Source organism: Cebus imitator, unplaced genomic scaffold, assembly GCF_001604975.1.
Source record: "Cebus imitator isolate Cc_AM_T3 unplaced genomic scaffold, Cebus_imitator-1.0 Scaffold310, whole genome shotgun sequence".
NCBI lineage: Eukaryota > Metazoa > Chordata > Mammalia > Primates > Cebidae > Cebus > Cebus imitator.
In genome coordinates, this window is record NW_016107625.1 from 1968394 (window position 1) to 1988526 (window position 20133).

The following is a 20133-nucleotide window of genomic DNA, read 5'->3' on the forward strand; positions in this document are numbered from 1 at the left end:
AATATTAGAAATAATCCTAAATAAGTTTGTAATTTTAGCATAATCCAAGCCTAGCTAAATTCCAGAACAAAAAGTAAACTTTAAACCAAACTCACTTGTGAATATAGATACAAAATTTCTATTTTAAATGTTATCAAGTGAATTCCAAAGACATAAACCCATAATATACCATACATAGATAAAGCTTAATCTGGGATTGTTAGAATGGTTCGACAATAGAAAACGAATGAAATTCATTCACTGAAAAGTTAACCTGATAAACGCTGGAATGGCATTTAATAAAATTTGATATCTATTCTTATTTATTTACTTACTTAAACAAATTATTCTACAACTTCTATGGTAGCCTCGTATTTGTATTCCAAGCTCCTATTTAGACTGGAGACCAGTTAAAACCCTTGGCTGTTGGCTGTAGCTCTGTACTCATCTGTATTCCACCTAACTTGTCCCCTAGGACCTAGGTCCTGAATCCTGTATCCCAGCCTTGGGCAAAGGATCAGTTAAGCCAGATCACCTTGGAACATTCCCACTATGTAATAACGAATCCTTACTGTGTCTGAGTTGTCGTCTGCTCTATATATCCACCATCAGATTGGATCCCTTGAGCGGACATCTGCCTAAATCAGAGCCAATGTTTCCATGTCCTGGGTACTTCCCAGGAGTTAGTTACCAAGTCATGGCCCCACTGCTCTGGGTTGCATGCGCATTTCTTTCCAGTACAACAGCCTTTGCAGTGGGGCCACGTGGGTGATGACTCTTAGTTGGCTGATCTCAAGTCCCTTCTTCTATTGCTAAGGACAATAATGAAGAAATAGGATTAAGCTGCAGCCCTAGAATGTCCAGTAAAAAAATATGAAAATGCTTAATACTGATAAACTCACTACTCTAGACAGTGGCCATTTCTGACTCGATTACCTGCAATATTATCAAATAACAATGTTCTAACAATATTAACATTGAATGTAAACAGCCTAAAAGCCCCAATCAAAAGACACCGACTGGCAAACTGGATAAAAAGTCAAGGCCCATTGGTGTGCTATATTCAGGAAACCCATCTCACATACAAAGACACACATGGCTCAAAATAAAAGAATGGAAGAAGATTTACCAAGCAATGGAGAACAACAACAACAAAAAAAGCAGAGGTTGCAATCCTAGTCTCTGATAAAACAGACTTCAAACCAACAAAGATCAAAAGAAACAAAGAAGGGCATTACATAATGATAAAAGGATCAATCCAACAAGAAGAGCTAACTATCCTAAATATATATGCACCCAACACAGGAGCACCCAGATACATAAAGCAAGTTCTCAATGACCTAAAACGAGATTTAGACTCCCACACAATAATAGTGGGAGACTTCAACACTCCACTGTCAATATTAGACAGATCAATGAGACAGAAAATTAATAAGAACATCCAGGACTTGAATGCAGAGCTGGATCAAGCAGACCTAATAGACATATACAGAATACTCCACCCCAAATCCACAGAATATACATTCTTCTCAGCACCACATCGCACTTACTCTAAAATTGACCACATAATTGGAAACAAATCACTCCTCAGCAAATGCAAAAGAATGGAAATCATAACAAACAGTCTATTAGATCACAGTGCAATCAGACTAGAACTCAGGATTAAGAAACTCACTAAAACCTGCACAACTACTTGGAAACTGAACAACTTGCTTCTGAATGTTGACTGGATAAACAATGAAATGAAGGCAGAAATAAAGATGTTCTTCGAAACCAATCAGAATGAAGACACAACTTACCAGAATCTCTGGGACACCTTTAAAGCTGTGTCAAGAGGGAAATTTACAGCAATACCTGTCCACATGAGAAAGAAGGAAAGATCTAAAATCGACACCCTATCATCAAAATTGAAAGAGCTAGAGGAGCAAGATCAAAAACACTCAAAAGCTAGCAGAAAACAAGAAATAACTGAGATCAGAGCCAAACTGAAGGAGCCAGAGACACAAAAAACCCTTTAAAAAAATCAATAAATCCAGGAGCTGGTTTTTTGAAAAGATCAACAATATCAACAGACCACTAGCCAGACTAATAAAAAGAAAAGAGACAAGAATCAAATAGATGCAATAAAAATGATAAAGGGGATATCACCAATGATTCCACAGAAATACAAACTACCATCAAAGATTACAACAAATGACTCTATGCACACAAACCAGTAAATCTAGAAGAAATGGATAAATTCCTGGACACTTGCACTCTACCAAGACTAAACCAGGAAGAAGTTAAAACCCTGAATGGACTGATAACAACGTCTGAAGTTGAGGCAGCAATCAATAGCCTACCAACAAAAAAAGTTCAGGTCCAGACGGTTTCACAGCCGAATTCTACTAGATGTACAAAGAGGAGCTGGTACCAATCATTCTGAAACTATACCAAACAATACAAAAAGAGGGAATCCTCCCTAACTCATTTTATGAGACCAACATCATCCTGATAACCAAAACCAGGCAGAGACTCAACAAAAAAGAAAACTTCAGGCCGATATCCATGATGAATATAGATGAAAAAATCTTCAATAAAATACTGGCAAACCAAATGCAACAGTGCATCAAAAACCTATTCATCATGATCAAGTAGGCTTCAACCCGGGGATGCAAGGCTGGTTCAACATACGCAAGTCCATAAACGTAATCCATCACAGAACCAAAGACAAAAACCACATGATTATCTCAATAGATGCAGAGAAGGCCTTCAACAAAATTCAACAGCCCTTCACACTAAAAACTCTCAATAAACTAGGTATCAATGGAAGGTATCCTAAAATAATAAAAGCTATTTATGACAAACCCACAGCCAATATCATACTGAACGGGCAAAAGCTGGAAGCATTCCCTTTGAAATGAGGCACTAGACAAGGATGCCCTCTCTCACCACTCCTATTCAATATTGCACTGGAAGTTCTAGACGGAGCAATCAGGCAAGAAAAAGAAAAGGCATTCAATCAGGAAAGGAGGAAGTCAAATTGTCTCTATTTGCAGATGACATGAGTGTATATTTAGAAGACCCTATCGTCTCAGCCCAAAATCTCCTCAAACTGATAAGCAACTTCAGCAAAGTCTCAGGATACAAAATCAATGTGCAGAAATCACAAGCATTCCTATAAACCAATAACAGACAAACAGAGAGCCAAATCAAGAGCGAACTCCCATTCACAATTGCTACAAAGAGAATAAAATACCTAGAAATACAACTAACAAAGGATGTAAAGGACCTCTTCAAGGAGAACTACAAATCACTGCTCAACGAAATAAGAGAGGACACAAACAGATGGAAAAACATTCCATGCTTATGGTTAGGAAGAATCAATATCGTGAAAATGGCCATTCTGCCCAAATTAATTTACAGGTTCAACACTATCCCCATTAAGCTACTAATGACCTTCTTCACAGAACTGGAAAAAACCACTTTAAACTTCATATGGAACCACAAGAGAGCCCACATAGCCAAGACAACCCTAAGCAAAAAGAACAAAGCTGGAGGCATCACACTGCTGGACTTCAAACTATACAAGGCTACAGTAATCAAAAGAGCATGGTACTGGTACCAAAACAGAGACATCGACCAATGGAACAGAACAGAGGCCTTGGAAGCAATACCACACATCTACAACCATCTGATCTTTGACAAACCTGACAAAAACAAGCATTGGGGAAAGGACTCTGTGTTGGTAATAAACGGTGTTGGTAAAACCGGCTAGCAATGTGCAGAAAGCAGAAACTGGACCCCTTCCTGTCACCTTACACTAAAATTAACTCTAGATGGATTAAAGATTTAAACATAAAACCTAACACTGTAAAAACTCTAGAAGAAATCCTAGGCAAAACCATCCAGGACGTAGGCATAGGCAAGGACTTCATGACTAAAACACCAAAAACAATGGCAACAAAAGCCAAAATAGACTAATGGGATCTAACTAAACATCAGAGCTTCTGTATACCAAAAGAAACCATCATTAGAGTGAACCAGCAACCAACAGAATGGGAAAAAAATTTTTGCAATCTACCCATCTGACAAAACTAATATCCAGAATCTACAAAGAACTAAAAGAGCTATACAAGAAAAATACAAACAAATGCCATTCAAACCATTCAAAAGCGGGCAAAGGATATGAACAGACACTTCTCAAAAGAAGACATATATGAGGCCAACAAACATATGAAAAAAATGCTCATCATCACTGGTCATTAGAGAAATGCAGTGATTAGAATGGTGATCATTAAAAAATCTGGAGACAACAGATGCTGGAGAGGATGTGGAGAAATAGAAACACTTTTACAGTGTTGGTGGAAGTGTAAATTAATTCAATCATTTTGGAAGACAGTGTGGCGATTCCTCAAGGATCTAGAAATAGAAATTCCACTTGACCCAGCAATCCCATTACTGGGTATATACTCAAAGGACTATAAATCATTCTATTATAAAGACACATGCACATGTATATTCATTACGGCCCTGTGTACAATAGCAAAGACCTGGAACCAACCCAAATGTCCATCAATGATAGCCTGGACAAAGAAAATGTGGCACATATACACCATGGAATACTATGCAGCCATAAAAAAACAATGAGTTAACGTCCTTTGTAGGGACTTGGATAAATCTGGAAACCATCATTCTCAGCAAACTGACACAACAACAGAAAACCAAACACTGCATGTTCTCATCATAGGCAGGTGTTGAACAGTAAGAATATGTGGACTCAGGGAGAGGAGCATCACATACTGGAGGCAGTTGGCGGTGGCAGGGGGCTAGGGGAGGGACAGTGGGGGGTGGGAAGGGTGGGGAGGGATAACATGGGGAGAAATGCCAGATATAGATGAAGGGGGAATAGAGGCAGCAAAACACCTGGTTATGTATGCACCTATGCAACAACCCTGGATGACCTGCACATGTACCCCAGAACCTAAAGTAAAATTTAAAAAAACAAAACAAAACAGTGTTCAGCTTATCTTTGCTATAGTTTTCCCCATTCCTCCAATTTCTCAATCTCCAACTTCTAAACAAGACCGCTAGATGATAAACTCCCTGAGGCCAAGGAAGATCTGCTGTGTTTACTGTTGCATTCCCAGTGGGTCTTGAATAAAGGCTTGTTACTGGAGAAGGGCACTTACCTTGAGCTTTGCAATCTGCCCCACAACAGAGCCCACAGCTCCAGATGCTGCATTAACCATCACTGTTTCTCCACCCTTCACATGACAGATGTCAAGTAGGCCAAAGTAGGCAGTCAGGCTAAGGGAAGAAAATTAAGGATATGTGAATAGAGTTGTTTCTTTCCCCTATAACTAATTTATATATATCTTGAAGGCCTTTTCAATAGCCCAGTGCCAAGGGTCCAGTTGGGAACTGGAGCATGGACACAGGATGAACTGACCAGAAGTCTTCTCTAAACCATGAGAAGCTTAAGGGTTTTAGATCTGTACTAAGCTGAATGGCATTACAACTGTACTTCTGATTCATCTCAACTACTATTTATTTAGAGAGAAGGTCTTGCTCTGTCACCCAGGCTGGAGTGCAGTGGCACAGTTACAGCTCGCTGCAGCCTTGACTTCCTAGGCTCAAGTCATCTTCCCAACTCAGCCTCCTGAGTAGCTGTAACTACAGAGGCATGCCACAGTATCTGGCTAATTTTTGTATATTTTTGTAGAGATGTGGTCTCACTGTGTTACCCAGGCTGGTCTTGAACTACTGAGCTCAAGTTATCCTCCTGCCTTTGCCTCCCAAAGTGCTGGGATTACTGGTGTAAGCCACCATGCCTGGCTTCATCTCAATTATTCAGACTTCAGATGCCCTTACCTCACGACCTCTGCGGCACACAGGGAAAGGTGAGGAAGGAGAGACAATAAAGAGAGGCCAAAGTACACTGATCTCCTTTCCCTTTTTTAAACTCTGAAGTTTAAAAAGAAGGCCAAGAGCCTCCCGGGGAGGAGCTGGTTCCTTTTTGCTGCCTTTGGCAGCTGCCTGGGTGCCGTGCTGCTTCTCACTGTCACTTTCTCTTTGTACCGGAGGGTCTCTGACCCTATTTTCTCCCTCTTTCCTCTAATCCCAAAGCTAACTCTATCCTACATTTCTTTATTTTATTTTATTTTTGAGACAGGGTCTCGTTCTGTTGCCCGGGCTGGAGTGCAATGGTGTGATCTTAGCTCATTGCAGTCTCAACCTCCTAGATTCAATCAATTCTCCTGCCTCAGCCTCTCTAAAACCTGCGACTACAGATGTGCAACACCATGCCCAGCTAATTTTTCTATCTTTTGTAGAGATGAGGTTTTACCAGGTTCCCCAGGCTGGTCTCAACCTCCTGGGCTCAAGTGATCCACTTGCCTCAGCCTCCCAAAGTACTGGGATTACAGGTGTGAATCACTGAGCCCAGCCTCATCCCTTTGATTAGTTATGTATTTATTTATTTTTAATAGACAAAAATTGTATGTATATATATTTATTATGTACATGCTGTTTTGAAATATATAGACATCGCAGAATGACTAAATCGAGCTAATTAATAATACAATTACTTCACATAGTATGGTGAGAACATGTAAAATATATTCTTTTAACAAAGTTCAAGTATATAGGTTGGGCACAATGGCTCACGCCTGTAATTCCACTACTTTCAGAGACTGTGGCAGGCAGATCACTTGAGGTCAGGAATTCAAGACCAGCCTGGCCAACATGGGAAAACCCCGTCTCTACTAAAAATACAAAAATCACCCAGGCACGATGGTGCATGCCTGTAATCCCATCTACACAGGAGGCTGAGGCAAAATTGCATGAACCTGGGAGGTGGAGATTGCAGTGATCTGAGATCACACCACTGCGCTCCATACTGGGCAACAGAGCAAGACTCCATCTCAAAAACAAAAAAGCAAAAAACAAACAAAACCCCCACAAATTTCAAGCATATAATATATTATTATTCATACTAACTATAGTCACCATGTTGTACAATAGAAAACTTATTCCTCTGTCTAACTAAAATTTTGTATCCTTTTGCCAAATCTCCCCAACCCTTCAGCTTCTCACCCCTGGTAAACATCATTCTACTCTTTTATTCTATGACTTCAGCTTTTTTAGATTCCACATTTAAGTGACATCATATGGTATTTGCCTTTCTGTGTCTGGCTCATTTCACTAACCATAAAGTCCTCCAATGTTGTCACAAATGACAAGATTTTCTTCTTTTTTAAGGCTGAATAGTATTCTACTGTGTATATAGACCTCATTTTCTTTATCCATTCACTCATTGATGGACATCAGGTCGATCTTCCTTCTTAGTCCTGCCATCTTCTCTAATCAGCCCCTGAGCCTATAATGCATCAAATTATCTTCCTGTTGACCAAGTTCTGAACAAACTATTTTGGAAAACCAGAGTGTCAGACAATCAAACAAATGAAATATATCCATGAAACTCACCCTGTCATGCCAACTGTCCCCAGAGCCAAAGACAGTGGTATTGTGTCTGGCCACTCTGTTGGCAGCTTTTCCAGATCTTTCCCATCAGAAATGGAGTGCGTTGTCCAGCCTGAGGAAGCCAGTACAACAGTTCCTGTTGGTAAGTCTGCATTTTTACTTTCCACAATCCTGAAAGATAAAGCACATTAAGGCATGTGATATGTCTTCTCTTTCAAAGGAGTCGGGATGCTGTGGGGTTCATGTTGACAAAAGGGCACTGAGGTTGATATTCCATGACTGATAGTCTACCTCCCCTTCCATCTTAATTCTCAGCCATCGGCATAGGAGTCATCAGAGAACTCAAAAGTGGACCAGTCACTTGAGGAGTGGCTTGTCTGGTGAGGAGTATCTGTTCCCACTTACTTCTCTTCCTTTTTTCATTTTCTGAGACAGAGTGTTGCTCTGTCACCCAGTCTAGAGTGCAGTGGCAAAATCTCAGTTCACTGCAACCTCCACCTTCCGGGTTCAAGCAATTCTCCTGCCTCAGCCTCCCAGCTAGCTGGGATTACAGGCACCCACCACTGCACCTGGCTAATTTTTGTATTTTCAGTAGAAACAGGGTTTCACCATCTTGACCAGGCTGGTCTTTAACTCCTGACCTCGTGATCCACCCGCCTCCGTCTCCCAAAGTACTGGGATTACAGGCATGAGCCACTGTGCCCAGCCTGCTCTTCCTTTTAAGCAAGAGTTCTCTGTCTTCTGGCTCAAGGTGACCTGGACACTAGCCTTCTCTTCTTTAGGAGCCGCTCTCTTTCCCTTAGCCTTCTTCTCTCCTGAATCTTTGAGATTCTCCTCTCTACTGTCCCTTTCACTCAGGGTATGGGCATGCTCGGCTCTGCCATTTTAGAATCCCATCCCTCCCCTATCTCCTTGTTCCTTCGTCTTCCTTTTTCAGCCAAACCTCTTCACTTCCCACACGTGCTAACCCGCTGCAACCTGCCTCCCATACTTACTACTCCACTAAGGTCACAACAACCTCCTGAGTGCAAAATCCAGTGAATATTCTTTAATCATTGTCCGATTTTACTTTTCCACTCTATTAACACAGGGGCACCCAAAGTCTTCACCAACTGGTACCAGGATACTGATCTCTCCTGGTTTTTTACCTCCTCCTCTAAGCTGCACCCTTTCTGTCTCATTTATAATGATTCCCTTTCCTTCATCCAACTCTTGATCATTTTTTTTTTTGAGACAGAGTTTCACTCTTGTTGCCCAGGCTGGAGTACAATGGCATGATTTCGGCTCACCGCAACCTCCACCTCCCGGGTTCAAGCAATTCTCCTGTCTCAGCCTCCTGAGTAGCTGGGATTACAGGCATGCACCACCACGCCCGGCTAATTTTCTGTATTTTTAGTAGAGACGAGGTTTCTCCGTGTTAGTCAGGCTGGTCTCGAACTCCCAACCTCAGGATCTGCTGGCCTCAGCCTCCCAGAGTGCTGGGATTACAGGTGTGAGCCACTGCGCCCGGCCTCAACTGTTTATCATACTTTATCATCTTTCCTCCCCAGGTCATAAAGTTATATAACACATATTTATTCTAGAAATTTTTAAACATATAAAATAAAAGTATCAGTTCTAATCTCACAGCACAAAGACAACTGCTAATACTTGGCAATCTTAATGGTATATTTAAAAATGTGTATTATAAATATTTATACAATTGAAGTAATTTTATGTTTTGTAACCTAAAATTTATCTGTCAACATTCCACTGGTCTATATGATGTATACCTTTTTCCATGTTAGTAAGAATCCATCAAAAACAGTAATGAATTTAATTATGACCCCATTATTAGAATACTTTAAGTATTTTTCCTTTTTTAAAAATTTTTTCCTTTTTTCTCTGAGTCTGCTTGCTAGGAAATATAATTAATATTCATAAACATGATTATTATTTCCTTTTTTTTTTTTTTTGAGACACAGTCTCCATTTGTCACTCAGACTGGAGTATAGTGGTGCAATCATGGCTCACTGTAGCCTCAACCTCCTGAGCTTAAGTTATCCTCCCACCTCAGCCTCCTGAGTAGCTGGGACAGAGTAGCTGGGACCACAGTAACACACCACCATGTCCATCTAATTTTTGGGTTTTTTTTTTTTTTTGAGACAAGAGTTTTGCTCTGTTGCCCAGTCTGGAGTGCAATGGCATGATCTTGGCTCACTGCAACCTCTGCCTCCTGGGTTCAAGCAATTCTCGTGCCTCAGCCTCCTGAGTAGCTGGGATTATAGGTATGTACCACCACACCAGCTAATTTTTGTATTTTTAGCAGAGATGGGGTTTCACCATGTTGCCCAGGCTAGTCTTGAACCCCTGATCTCAGGTGATCCACCCACCTCAGCCTCCCAAAGTACTGAGATTACAGGTGTGAGCCACTGCACCCAGCATTTTTTATATTTTTTGTAGAGACAAGGTTTACCATATTGCCCGAGGTAGTCTCAAACTCCTAGTTTCACCCACCTCAGCCTCCTGAAGTGCGGGGATTACAGGAATGAACCACTGCGCCTGGCTGAACATTGTTTCCTTAGTCAGGATTTCTATAAATCGTATTACTAGGTCAAAGAGTATTAAAACATTTGAAATTCTTGCTGCATATTGCCAAATTCCCTTCCAGAAGATTGTGGCAACTTTCATTGCCACCATGAATATATGAGTGTATCATCTCCATCACTGAGTATTATATTTTAAAAAATAGTTTGCCAATCCAGCAAACACAAATACATGTTCATTTCTTTAATTATTAGCAAGAAATGTGTGAGACTTATATGAAGAAAACTGTTAATGGGATATAAGACAAAATGGATAAATGGAGAAGCATACCTTGTGTTTGGAAAGAGAAATTGTAAAGATGTCAGTTTCCTCTAAATAAATCTGTAAGGTCATTGAAATCCCTATAAAGATCCACACAAGATTTCAACAAATGGTATTATAATAACTGGCTAGTCATTGAGACATAAAATTTTAAAAAATAAAAAATGAGATGTTTGGGTTTTTTTAGAGACAGGGTTTCACCATGTTTCCCAGGCTGGTCTCAAACTCCTGAGCTCAATTTATCCATGTTGGCCTCCCAAAGTGTTAGGATTACAGGTGTGAGCCACTGCACCTGGTCTCACTCTTTATTCCAATATAAAAACTAAATGACTCAAAGATTTTTATTGTAAAAAATTAAACTATAAAATACAGAAAACATGAATAATTTTTTTTTTTTGAGACGGACTTTCGCTCTTGTTACCCAGGCTGGAGTGCAATGACGCAATCTTGGCTCACCGCAACAACCTCTGCCTCCTGGGTTCAAGCAATTCTTCTGCCTCAGCCTACTGAGTAGCTGGGATTACAGGCATCCACCACTGCGCCTGGCTAATTTTTGTATTTTTCATAGAGATGGGGTTTTACCACGTTGGCTGGTCTGGTCTCGAACTTCTAACCTCAGGTGATCCACGCCTCAGCCTCCCAAAGTGCTGGGATTACAGGCGTGAGCCACTGCACCCAGCGTGAATAAATGTTTTAGTAATTATGGAGTGGAGAATGCCTTTCTAAGCATGAGAGGAAACTAAAAGATCATGATTATAAATCTTTATAATTTTATCACATAAAATGTTAAACTATAATTGGACACAGAAGAAAGATCAACTAAGGCCCAAACATTTGCAACACTAATATCCTGAACGTGCAAGCGGCTTTTACAAATCAATATAACAAATGAGAAGACCTAAAGGAAAAGGGCAAAGGATATAAGCAGATAATCCACAGAAGAAAATTGAAAATTAACTTACAAAAACAAGGTCAACGTCACTAATAATAAAAGAAATGCAAACTAAACTAAGCATAAATTATTCATATTCATCTCATGTTGTCAACACTGATGGTGAACAGTATAAGAGAAACAGGTTAATACTGTTGATAGGAGTAAACAATCATACAACTTTTTGTTGTTGTTGTTTTTGAAACAATGTCTTGCTCTATTGCTCAGGCTGGAGTGCAAAGGCATGATAGCTCACTGCAACCCCACCTCCTGGATTCAAGCGATTCTCATGCCTCAGGCTCCTGAATAGCTGGGATTACAGGTGCCCACTACCACATCTGACTAGTTGTTTTATTTTTAGTAGAGATGGGGTTTTGCCACGTTGGCCAGGCTGGTCTCAGACTCCTCACCTCAAGTGATCCTCCTGCCTCTGCCTCCCAAAATGCTGGGATTACAGGCATGAGCCACTATGTCCGGCCTTCATATAATTTTTTTGAAGAACAATTTGTCATCACCTTTTCAGATTAAAAATATACATCTCTTTGGGTCTAGAATTTATACTTCTGGGAATTTAATGTAAAGCAATACTCATTCAAGAGGGAAAAGAATACACAGATACACATATAGATACATACATGCTCCTGGAAGAATTATTTGTCATAGAAAAAATTGAAAACAGTTGTTATCAGTAGTAGACTAGTTAAATGGTGGAAAATAATAAAATAATTTGCAGCTATTAAAAGGTAGGTGGTATATTTATATACTGTCAGTGAAAGATATCCTTAACCTATTAAGTGACAGAAAGTAGTTTTCTAAAGGGCATTTAATTCCATTTAAAATTTATATATAAAAGTATGTGCACCGAACAAATTTGTTTTTAAGATGGAGTTTTGCTTTGTCATCCAGGCTAGAGTGCAGTGGTGCAATCTTAGCTCACTGCAATCTCCGCCTCCCAGGTTCAAGTGATTTTCCTGCCTCAGCCTTCCGAGTAGCTGGGATTACAGGCATGCACCACCATGCCCAGCTAATTTTTGTATCTTTGGTAGAGACAGGGTTTCACCATATTGGCCAGGCTGGTCTCGAATTCCTGACCTCAAGTGATCTGCCCACCTCAGCCTCCAAATGTGCTGGGATCACAGGCGTGAGCCACTGTGCCTGACCCACAATTTTTGAAAATTAACCATAGTTGTCTTTTTTCTATTTTGAGACAGAGTCTTGCTCTGTCACCTGAGCTGGAGTGCAGTGGCGCAATCTCAGCTCACTGCAACCTCCACCTCCCCGGTTTAAGCAATTCTCTAACCCAGCCTCCTGAGCAGCTAAGATTACAGGTACATACCACTACGCCGGCTAATTTTTTATATTTTTAGTAGAGACAGGTTTCACCATGCTTGGCCAAGCTGGTCTCGAACTCCCAACCTTGTGATCCACCTGCCTCGGCCTCTCCATAGTTGTCTTTATGGTTCAGATGATGGGGGAGCTTTCAGTTTCCAAGATAAAAATTTTTGTTTTATTTGAATTTTTACAATAATTATGACCTGGATTAATTCTTTTTATTTATTTATTTATTTTTAAACTATTTTTAGTAATTAAAAGTAAGGATGGCAAAGTGGAGCAGAAAGTATGACAATTCCATATCCTTCCCTCCTTTCCAACTAGTCAGGAAGGGTACACGATTTCCCAAGTTGCTTCAAAGATCACACAGTGAGTGAACCACACAAGCTGAAGAAATTGTAGGATTAATGGGCAGAGACAGGGCCCAGCAGGAGGTAAAGAGGAGACATATTTTGCAAGCTTTGGGATCAGTGGAAATGATTACCTGGCCACTTGCTGCCCCATCATTGTATCACCTTCCTTCAATCTTTTGGCTGCCACTCTGGAAAAAAAAAATATTGCATTCTTAATACATAAGAGCATCTGGGGACTGTTTTAAGTTTCAAGCCAAATGAAAAGCTGCTAGGTAAGTGTATGTGGCAATAAAACCTGGATAGATGAAGTCATATAGTTAGGTGAGACGCAGGAAGAAAGCTGTTAGAGGAAGTTCTGCTCTGTGACCTCAGATAAGCACTCCGGTTGGATTTTTTTATGTGCGAACACAAAAGTCTTACTACCATGTTCAAGTAAAGATGAATTTCTACCAATGACTTTAAAAAATATAATCCAGGCACCACTGCATACTTGTTACCCAAAACACTAGCTACACAAAAAGAGGCCAATTAACATTTCAAAATTGTGTTTTCCACTTGAGATTTGAATCTTTATCAATCAGCTATGAAAAAAATGTAAAAGAACAATGGCTATTTTATTTATCTAGGCAAAAAATTACTGACGACTTAGTGATAAATAAAGGCTTTTGATTTCCTCCCCTCCCTGAGTTGTTTGCTGAGTATATAAGTTTGACTCAACTGCAGATTTACCTAAATTAAAAAAATACAGGTAAATGGAAAGCCAGAAAAAGTTGATGTTAGTCTTAGCATCTTCCTCTACCCAGATTATTTGCCAGTAGTGAAATGCACAAATTGGAGTTTGGCTTTTTTCTTTAAGAGATGGGATCTTGCTCTGTTACCTGGAGTGCCGTGGCATGATCTCGGGTCACTGAAACCTCGGCCTCCCAGGCTCAAGTGATCCTTCCACCTCAGCCTCCTGAGAAGCTGGGACCACAGGCATGCGCCACCATGTCTGGCTAATTTTTTGTATTTTTAGTAGAGACGGGGTTTCATTACATTGCCCAGGCTTTATTTTTTCTTTTAAGTTTTTTTTTTTTTTTTTTTCCTTTTTTTTTTTTTTTTTTTTTTTTTTTCCATTTCTTTATTTTTTTTTTTTTTTATTTTTTTTTTTTTTTTTTTTCCTGGAAGTAGTTCTGTTGAGCAATGAAAGGCAAATTGTGCAGAGCGATAGGAAATGGTTGGGAAAAAGAGACCAAGAGTGATCTAATCACTAATCTTTTTAGACCTTTGCCTGCAAAAGATGTGTGTGCACGAATCCTGTCACTGATACTGTGCTGGGAGAACCAGAGGGAAAGTGACAATGTTTTAAGTCAGTTGGATATTTTAAAAGATGAACTACCTCAAAATAGCATTTAACACAGCATTAGCATGTTGAGGGGGGAAATAAATAATACCTCATGTAAGGATCCACGGTGAGGAACAAAGCTTCAAGCAGGACCTCTGCAAAATAGAGCATTCCATAGGCAATTAGAAACTCGAGGCCTAAGACGAACAATGGACACTGAGCACTACTAGATGGGGGAGGGTGAGACAGGGACAGGGTTGAGAAACTACCTATGAGGTACCGTGCTCACTAACGGGGCGACAGGATCATTCATACACCAAACCTCAGTCACATGTGATTTACCCATAGAACAAACCTGCATATGTGCCCCTAAAACCAAAATAAAAGTAGAAGGAAAAAAAAAAACAAACTTAAGGCCTGATGCCTTCATTGTTTTTGGCTTTTTTTTTTTTTTTTTTTTTGAGACAGTTTTTTTTTTTTTTTTTTTTTTTTAGTGCAATGGCGCGATCTCGGCTCACTGCAACCTCCACCTCCCAAGTTCAAACAATTCTCCTGCCTCAGCCTCTGGAGTAGCTGGGATTACCGGCATGCACCAGCATACCCAGCTAATTTTGTATTTTTAGTAGAGATGGGGTTTCTCCATGTTGGTCAAACTGGTCTCGAACTCCCGACTTCAGGTGATCCGCCTGCCTTGACCTCCCAAAGTGCTGAGATTACAGGCATGAGCCACCAAGCCTGGCTTTTTTTTTTTTTTTTTTTTTTTTTGAGATGGAGTCTTGCCCTGTTGCCCAGGCTGGAGTGCAGTGGCTTGATCTCTGCACACTGCAATCTCCATCTCCCGGGTTCAAGTGATTCTTTTGCCTCAGCCTCCAGAGTAGCTGGGATTATAGGTGTACCCACCACCATGCCCGGCTAATTTTTGTATTTTTAGTAGAGACGGGGTTTCACCATGTTGGCCAGGCTTGTCTTAAACTCCTGACCTCAAGAGATCTGCCCATCTTGGTGTCCCAAAGTGCTGGGATTACAGGCGTGAGCCACTGCATCAGGCCTCTTTTTGACATCCTAAAAAAACACAGATAATATTTCTGTTGCAGGGTTGCCTTCCCATCTGTGCTTCTATGGAAGAGACAAGAAAGGGTTCTCACTTTTGGCCCACCCCAGTTAATAGTAATAATAATAAGAATAATGCTAGTTACTCAATACTCATTCCAGGCTTTACATGAATTATTTCATTTGATATTCAACAAATACTGTTTTCATTTTATTTAAGTTTAGGTTAAGTAACTTGCCCAAGGCCACATGTAAACCATTATGTCACAGTGCTCACCATACAGTTTCATTGCCAGCCACAGTTAGTGTTAGATAATGTGCATTTTGCTGGAGTGACTCCCATGTATACATTCTTTGGAATTTTGAATTTGAATCATGGCCATCACAGCTTATATGGAATTGAACACTTTGCCATGCTACTTCATTGCATCCCCTTTTCTCAAAAGTTTACTTCCCTGTAAACACTCCTTATAGACTCCTCTTAAAGTCTGAACTCTGCATATAGCTACTGGGCAGTGCTTGCCTCACTGTCATCATCAGGCTCACAAGGACAGAGAAGACATCCTCCCCACAGTCTGGTCAAAGCCATGAAGAGTAATGCAATCAAGCATGAATTTAAATTATCAATGAAAGCAGAGGAATCCTGCCACATGACATGGAGGCTTCACACAGAGAACCCTGGAAAGGTCTTTGTGGCAGATTGCAAAATGACCACAAATAACTCCCACCCTTGAGTGCTGGTCTCCTTGCCATTTCTCCCATCAAGAAATCTATTTTCTGCCTCTTGAATCTAAGCCTGGTGTTGTGATTTGCTTTGACCATGGGATGTTAGCAAACATGGTACAAGCAGAGGCTTGAAAAGTGCTTACACAGCAGGGCGTGGTAGCTCACACCTTTAATCCCAGCACTTTGGGAGACCAAGGTGGGTGGATCATCTGAGGTCAGGAGTTCAAAACCCCGGCCAAGATGGGGAAACCTGGTCTCTATTAACAATACAAAAATTAGCGGGGCATATTGGTGCACGCCTGTAATCCCAGCTGCTCAGGAGGCTGAGGCAGGAAAATTGCTTGAACCTGGGAGGTGGAGGTGGAGGTTGCAGTGAGCCAAGATTGTGCCACCATACTCCAACCTGGGCAACAGAGTGAGACTCTGTCTCACAAAGAAAAGAAAGAAAGAAGAAAGGAAGGAAGGACGGAAGAAGGAAGGAAGGAAGGGAGGGAGGGAGGGAGAGAAAGAAGAAAAGAAAAGAAAAGAAAAGAAAGAAAGAAAGAAAGAAGAAAGAAAAGAAAGAAAAAGAAAGGAAAGAAAGAAAGGAAAGAAAGAAAGAAAGAAAGAAAGAAAGAAAGAAAAGAAAAGAAAAGAAAAGAAAAGAAAAGAAAAGAAAAGAAAAGAGCTCGTACATCGGAGCTTGCCAACTCCTGCTCCTCTAGATCTATGGGACCACTATGAGAACAGAGCTCAAACTAGCCTGCTAGAAAGGCCACATAGATAAGAACTGAGGCATGCACCCCAGCAGACATGTGAACAAGGCCCATCCTAAATTAATTCTTTGCCAACCCAAAGAATTGTAAACTAATAAATGATGGTTGTTTAAAGTCACTAAACTTTGAGGTGGTTTCTTATGCGGTAAAGCCTAACTGATATAGTTCCTTCCAACTCTGAAATCTTTTGAGTATGACTTACCTCCATTTTTTAAGGGTGGGAGCTCAGCTGTCTTCAACTCAAAGTCACTATTAGTAGGACTGCCAACAAAGTGCTTCTTCAGGGTCCACCTCTTAGCATGAACCATCCTGAAGCTCCTAGAACACAGTCAATATGTAGTCAATATGCATTTTAACAGTTCCCTAGCCATCGGACTGAGCCCAGATGGCGCAACTACAATATCCCCAAATCCCAACATTATCATGTAACATCAACCACATTCATTTAATATTTACTATGTTTCTGGTGTCATGCTAAGCACTTCATATAGATTACCTCATTTTATCCTTACAACTTCCCTATAAGATAGGCATTAGTATCATTGCCAGTGTATGGATGAGGAAACTGAAGTTTAAAGAAACCTTCAAGACAAGGAAAAAATATAAATCAACAAAGAAATTCTTCCCCCCGGGCGCGCTAGCTCACGCCTATAATCCCAGCACTTTGAGAGGCTGAGGTGGGCGGATCATGAGGTCAAAAGATCGAGACCATCCTGGCCGACATGGTGAAACCCCGTCTCTACCAAAAATACAAAAATTAGCCAGGCCTGCTGGCACGTGCCTGTGGTCCCAGCTACTCGGGAGGCTGAGGCGGAAGAATCACTTGAACCCAGGAGGCGGAGGCTGCAGTGAGCCGAGATTGTGCCACTGCACTCCAGCCTGGCAACAGAGCAAGACTCAGTCTCCAAAAAAAGAAAAAAAAGAAATTCTTCCCAACCACTGCTAGGCTAGAGTTTGTCTATGGCACTGAACAGCTACCGAGAATGTGAATATTCTGTTTCTCATCTCATATGGACTGCATCCCAAGAAAAAGCATCAGCCACAAAGAACCAAATAGAAAGAAGTCCATTTATCCCTTTTCAGATGGAAAGAGCCGGGCATTTCAAGGCAGCCTCAGAACTCCTGGAAACCACCGGGGGGCGCCACTGCTCCGCCCCATTTTCAGGTGGGTTTGTTTTTTGTTTGTTTGTTTTTTCCAATACTTTTATTTGTCTCTTTCTTGTAGAGACAAGCCCCACTGTGTTGCCGAGGCGATCCGCCCTCCCAAAGTGCTGGGATTACTTGCGCTCAGCCATTTTGTTTGGACCAAGGAGGGATTTGAGTTTAAACTTCACACTGAACCGATTTTGAGCTTAAACTGTACACCAAAGCAACGGAAGATGATGAAAGCTGTCCGGAGCCGAGGGCTCAGGACGTTCTGTTTGGACTGAACTCTTCCGAATCACATGAGACCCGCGCCTTCCCGCGGGTGCATCAGCTACAAACAATCCGGCCACGAAACGATCTGCAGCTGCCAGCGACCTCCCCCGCTCTCCAAACCAATGCCGCGGGGAAGGGACACTGGTGGCCTGGAGGGAGCATTTCCGCATTGCGGGGCAGCCAGGGGGGCGGTCCGATCCGCAGCTCGGGGCTGTTCCTTCTTTTTTTTTAAAAAAAAATGAAGACTATTTTTAACGGACAAAACGTAATTGTATACATTTATGGGGCACTCTGTGATGTTTTGACATATATACACAATGTAGAATTATTAAATCAAGCTAATTAGCGTAACCCCCATCGCCTTTTTTTTTTTTGAGGCAGAGTCTCGCTGTCGCCCAGGCTGGAGTGTAGTGGCGCGATCTCGGCTCACTGCAACCTCCACCTCCCGGGTTCAAGCGATTCTCCTGTCTCAGCCTCCCAAACAGCTGGGATTACAGGCTTGTGCTACCACGTCCGGCTAACTTATGTATTTTTAGCAGAGACGGGGTTTCCCCATGTTGGCCAGGCTGGTCTTGAACTCCTGAGCTCAAATGATCCGCCGGCCTCGGCCTCCCAAAGTGCTGGGATTACAGGGGTGAGCCACCGCGCCCGGCCCTACCTATCACTTTTATGGTGAGACATTCGAAGTTTACTTTTCATTATTTTGAAATACACATTATTGGCTCTAGTCACCCTGCTGTGAGACAGATCTCAGAACCTACTCCTCTCATCTCTGAACTGTGTACCTTTAGGCCAACAAGTCCCCATTCCCTCCGTAACCCGCTCCCTGCCTCTGGCAACCATCATTCTAGTCTTTATGAGTTCAACTTTTTTAGAGTCCACACATCTTCGTCCCTTTTCCCAAAAACGCAACCGCTGGGCACTCCAAACTCGCTGCAAGTCCAGAAGCCCTCCTGGAAAGCGTCTGGTCTGGCCGCAGAGGTGCGAGGTCCCCGGGAAGGTCTTGCTCGCCCGAGGATGGGGCCTGGCGCAGCGCCCGGCCCTTTCTTCCACCCTCCCCCCCTTGTTGTGCAGTTCTGCAAGTTCCCAGGCCAGCCCCTTCCCGGGTGCAGGCAGCTACCAGGTGTCCCGGGTTGTAACCGGGCTGTCCTTTTCCCCCCGCGCCAGTCTCCGAGCTCTCGAATGACCTGCAGGGCCCGGGAGGCGTCGGAACCTCGGCTCCCAATCTTCTCCCAGTGCAAGACCCAGCGGTCACTCGGCAAAAGTGAAGGAGGGATAAATGCAAACCTCTTCCACTGGGAGAGTCTACAGACTCGGCAGGAAGAAAGCGAAAGGGTTAGGGGAGGGAGAAAAGGGACGAAAAAAAAGCAGGAGGTCTACTTACAGGAGTCCGAGGGTTCCACTGCCTGGGGAAGGCGGCTGGGACTGTGCAGCCAGGCTCCCCGGAACCGGGTTATGACAGGTCCCAGGAGAGGGTGGGGCCACCCCAGGGTGGGGCTGCTCCTGGAGAGTGACAGCCCGGCCCCGAGAAAGTCACAGGAGGAAAACCAGGGTCCTGGAAATCTGTGTGCATTTGTGTGTGTGCGTGTCTGTGTGTGCCTATGTGCATGTGTGTGTCCATGTGTATGTGAGTGCGTGCATGTGTGTGTGCACGTGTGCGTCTGTGTGTGTTGGGGGGTTGGGGACTTCTGATAGTAAAACCACTAACTGAGCTTTGTCCAGGTGACACTGGACCTGCGCCTGCTGTCCTAATTTGGAGCCCTGCGGAAATACGCCGTGCGAGGGAACCAGCCTTGGCATCTGCGGCACAGGCCAGAGGAAACCAAAGGCAGGGCCTGAGGCAGCCACATCCAGAATCAGCTCCCTGTGCTGGCTCCCATCCCTGGGTTCCCCGTCAGCCCGGCTGTTTGCGGGCAGTGCAATCTTTCGCTCAGGGCTGGGGTGCAGACCCCC

The 20133-nt window shown here is 42.3% G+C and overlaps 1 protein-coding gene across 1 annotated transcript in view; it reads right to left on the bottom strand.

Annotated features, from left to right (window-relative positions):
* PTGR1 (prostaglandin reductase 1) overlaps nt 1–19816 on the bottom strand; it is a 39835-nt gene extending 20019 nt beyond the window's left edge. Inside the window, exons 1-6 of the mRNA XM_017503389.1 lie at nt 19565–19816; nt 16964–17079; nt 14340–14385; nt 13038–13094; nt 7447–7614; nt 5151–5268 (exon numbers count right to left, since the gene is read on the bottom strand). Of these exons, the coding sequence (XP_017358878.1) occupies nt 5151–5268; nt 7447–7614; nt 13038–13094; nt 14340–14385; nt 16964–17069 (495 nt within the window). The 5' untranslated portion in view covers nt 17070–17079; nt 19565–19816. The remainder of the gene's footprint in view (nt 1–5150; nt 5269–7446; nt 7615–13037; nt 13095–14339; nt 14386–16963; nt 17080–19564) is intronic.
* Between the last annotated feature and the right edge of the window lie 317 nt (nt 19817–20133).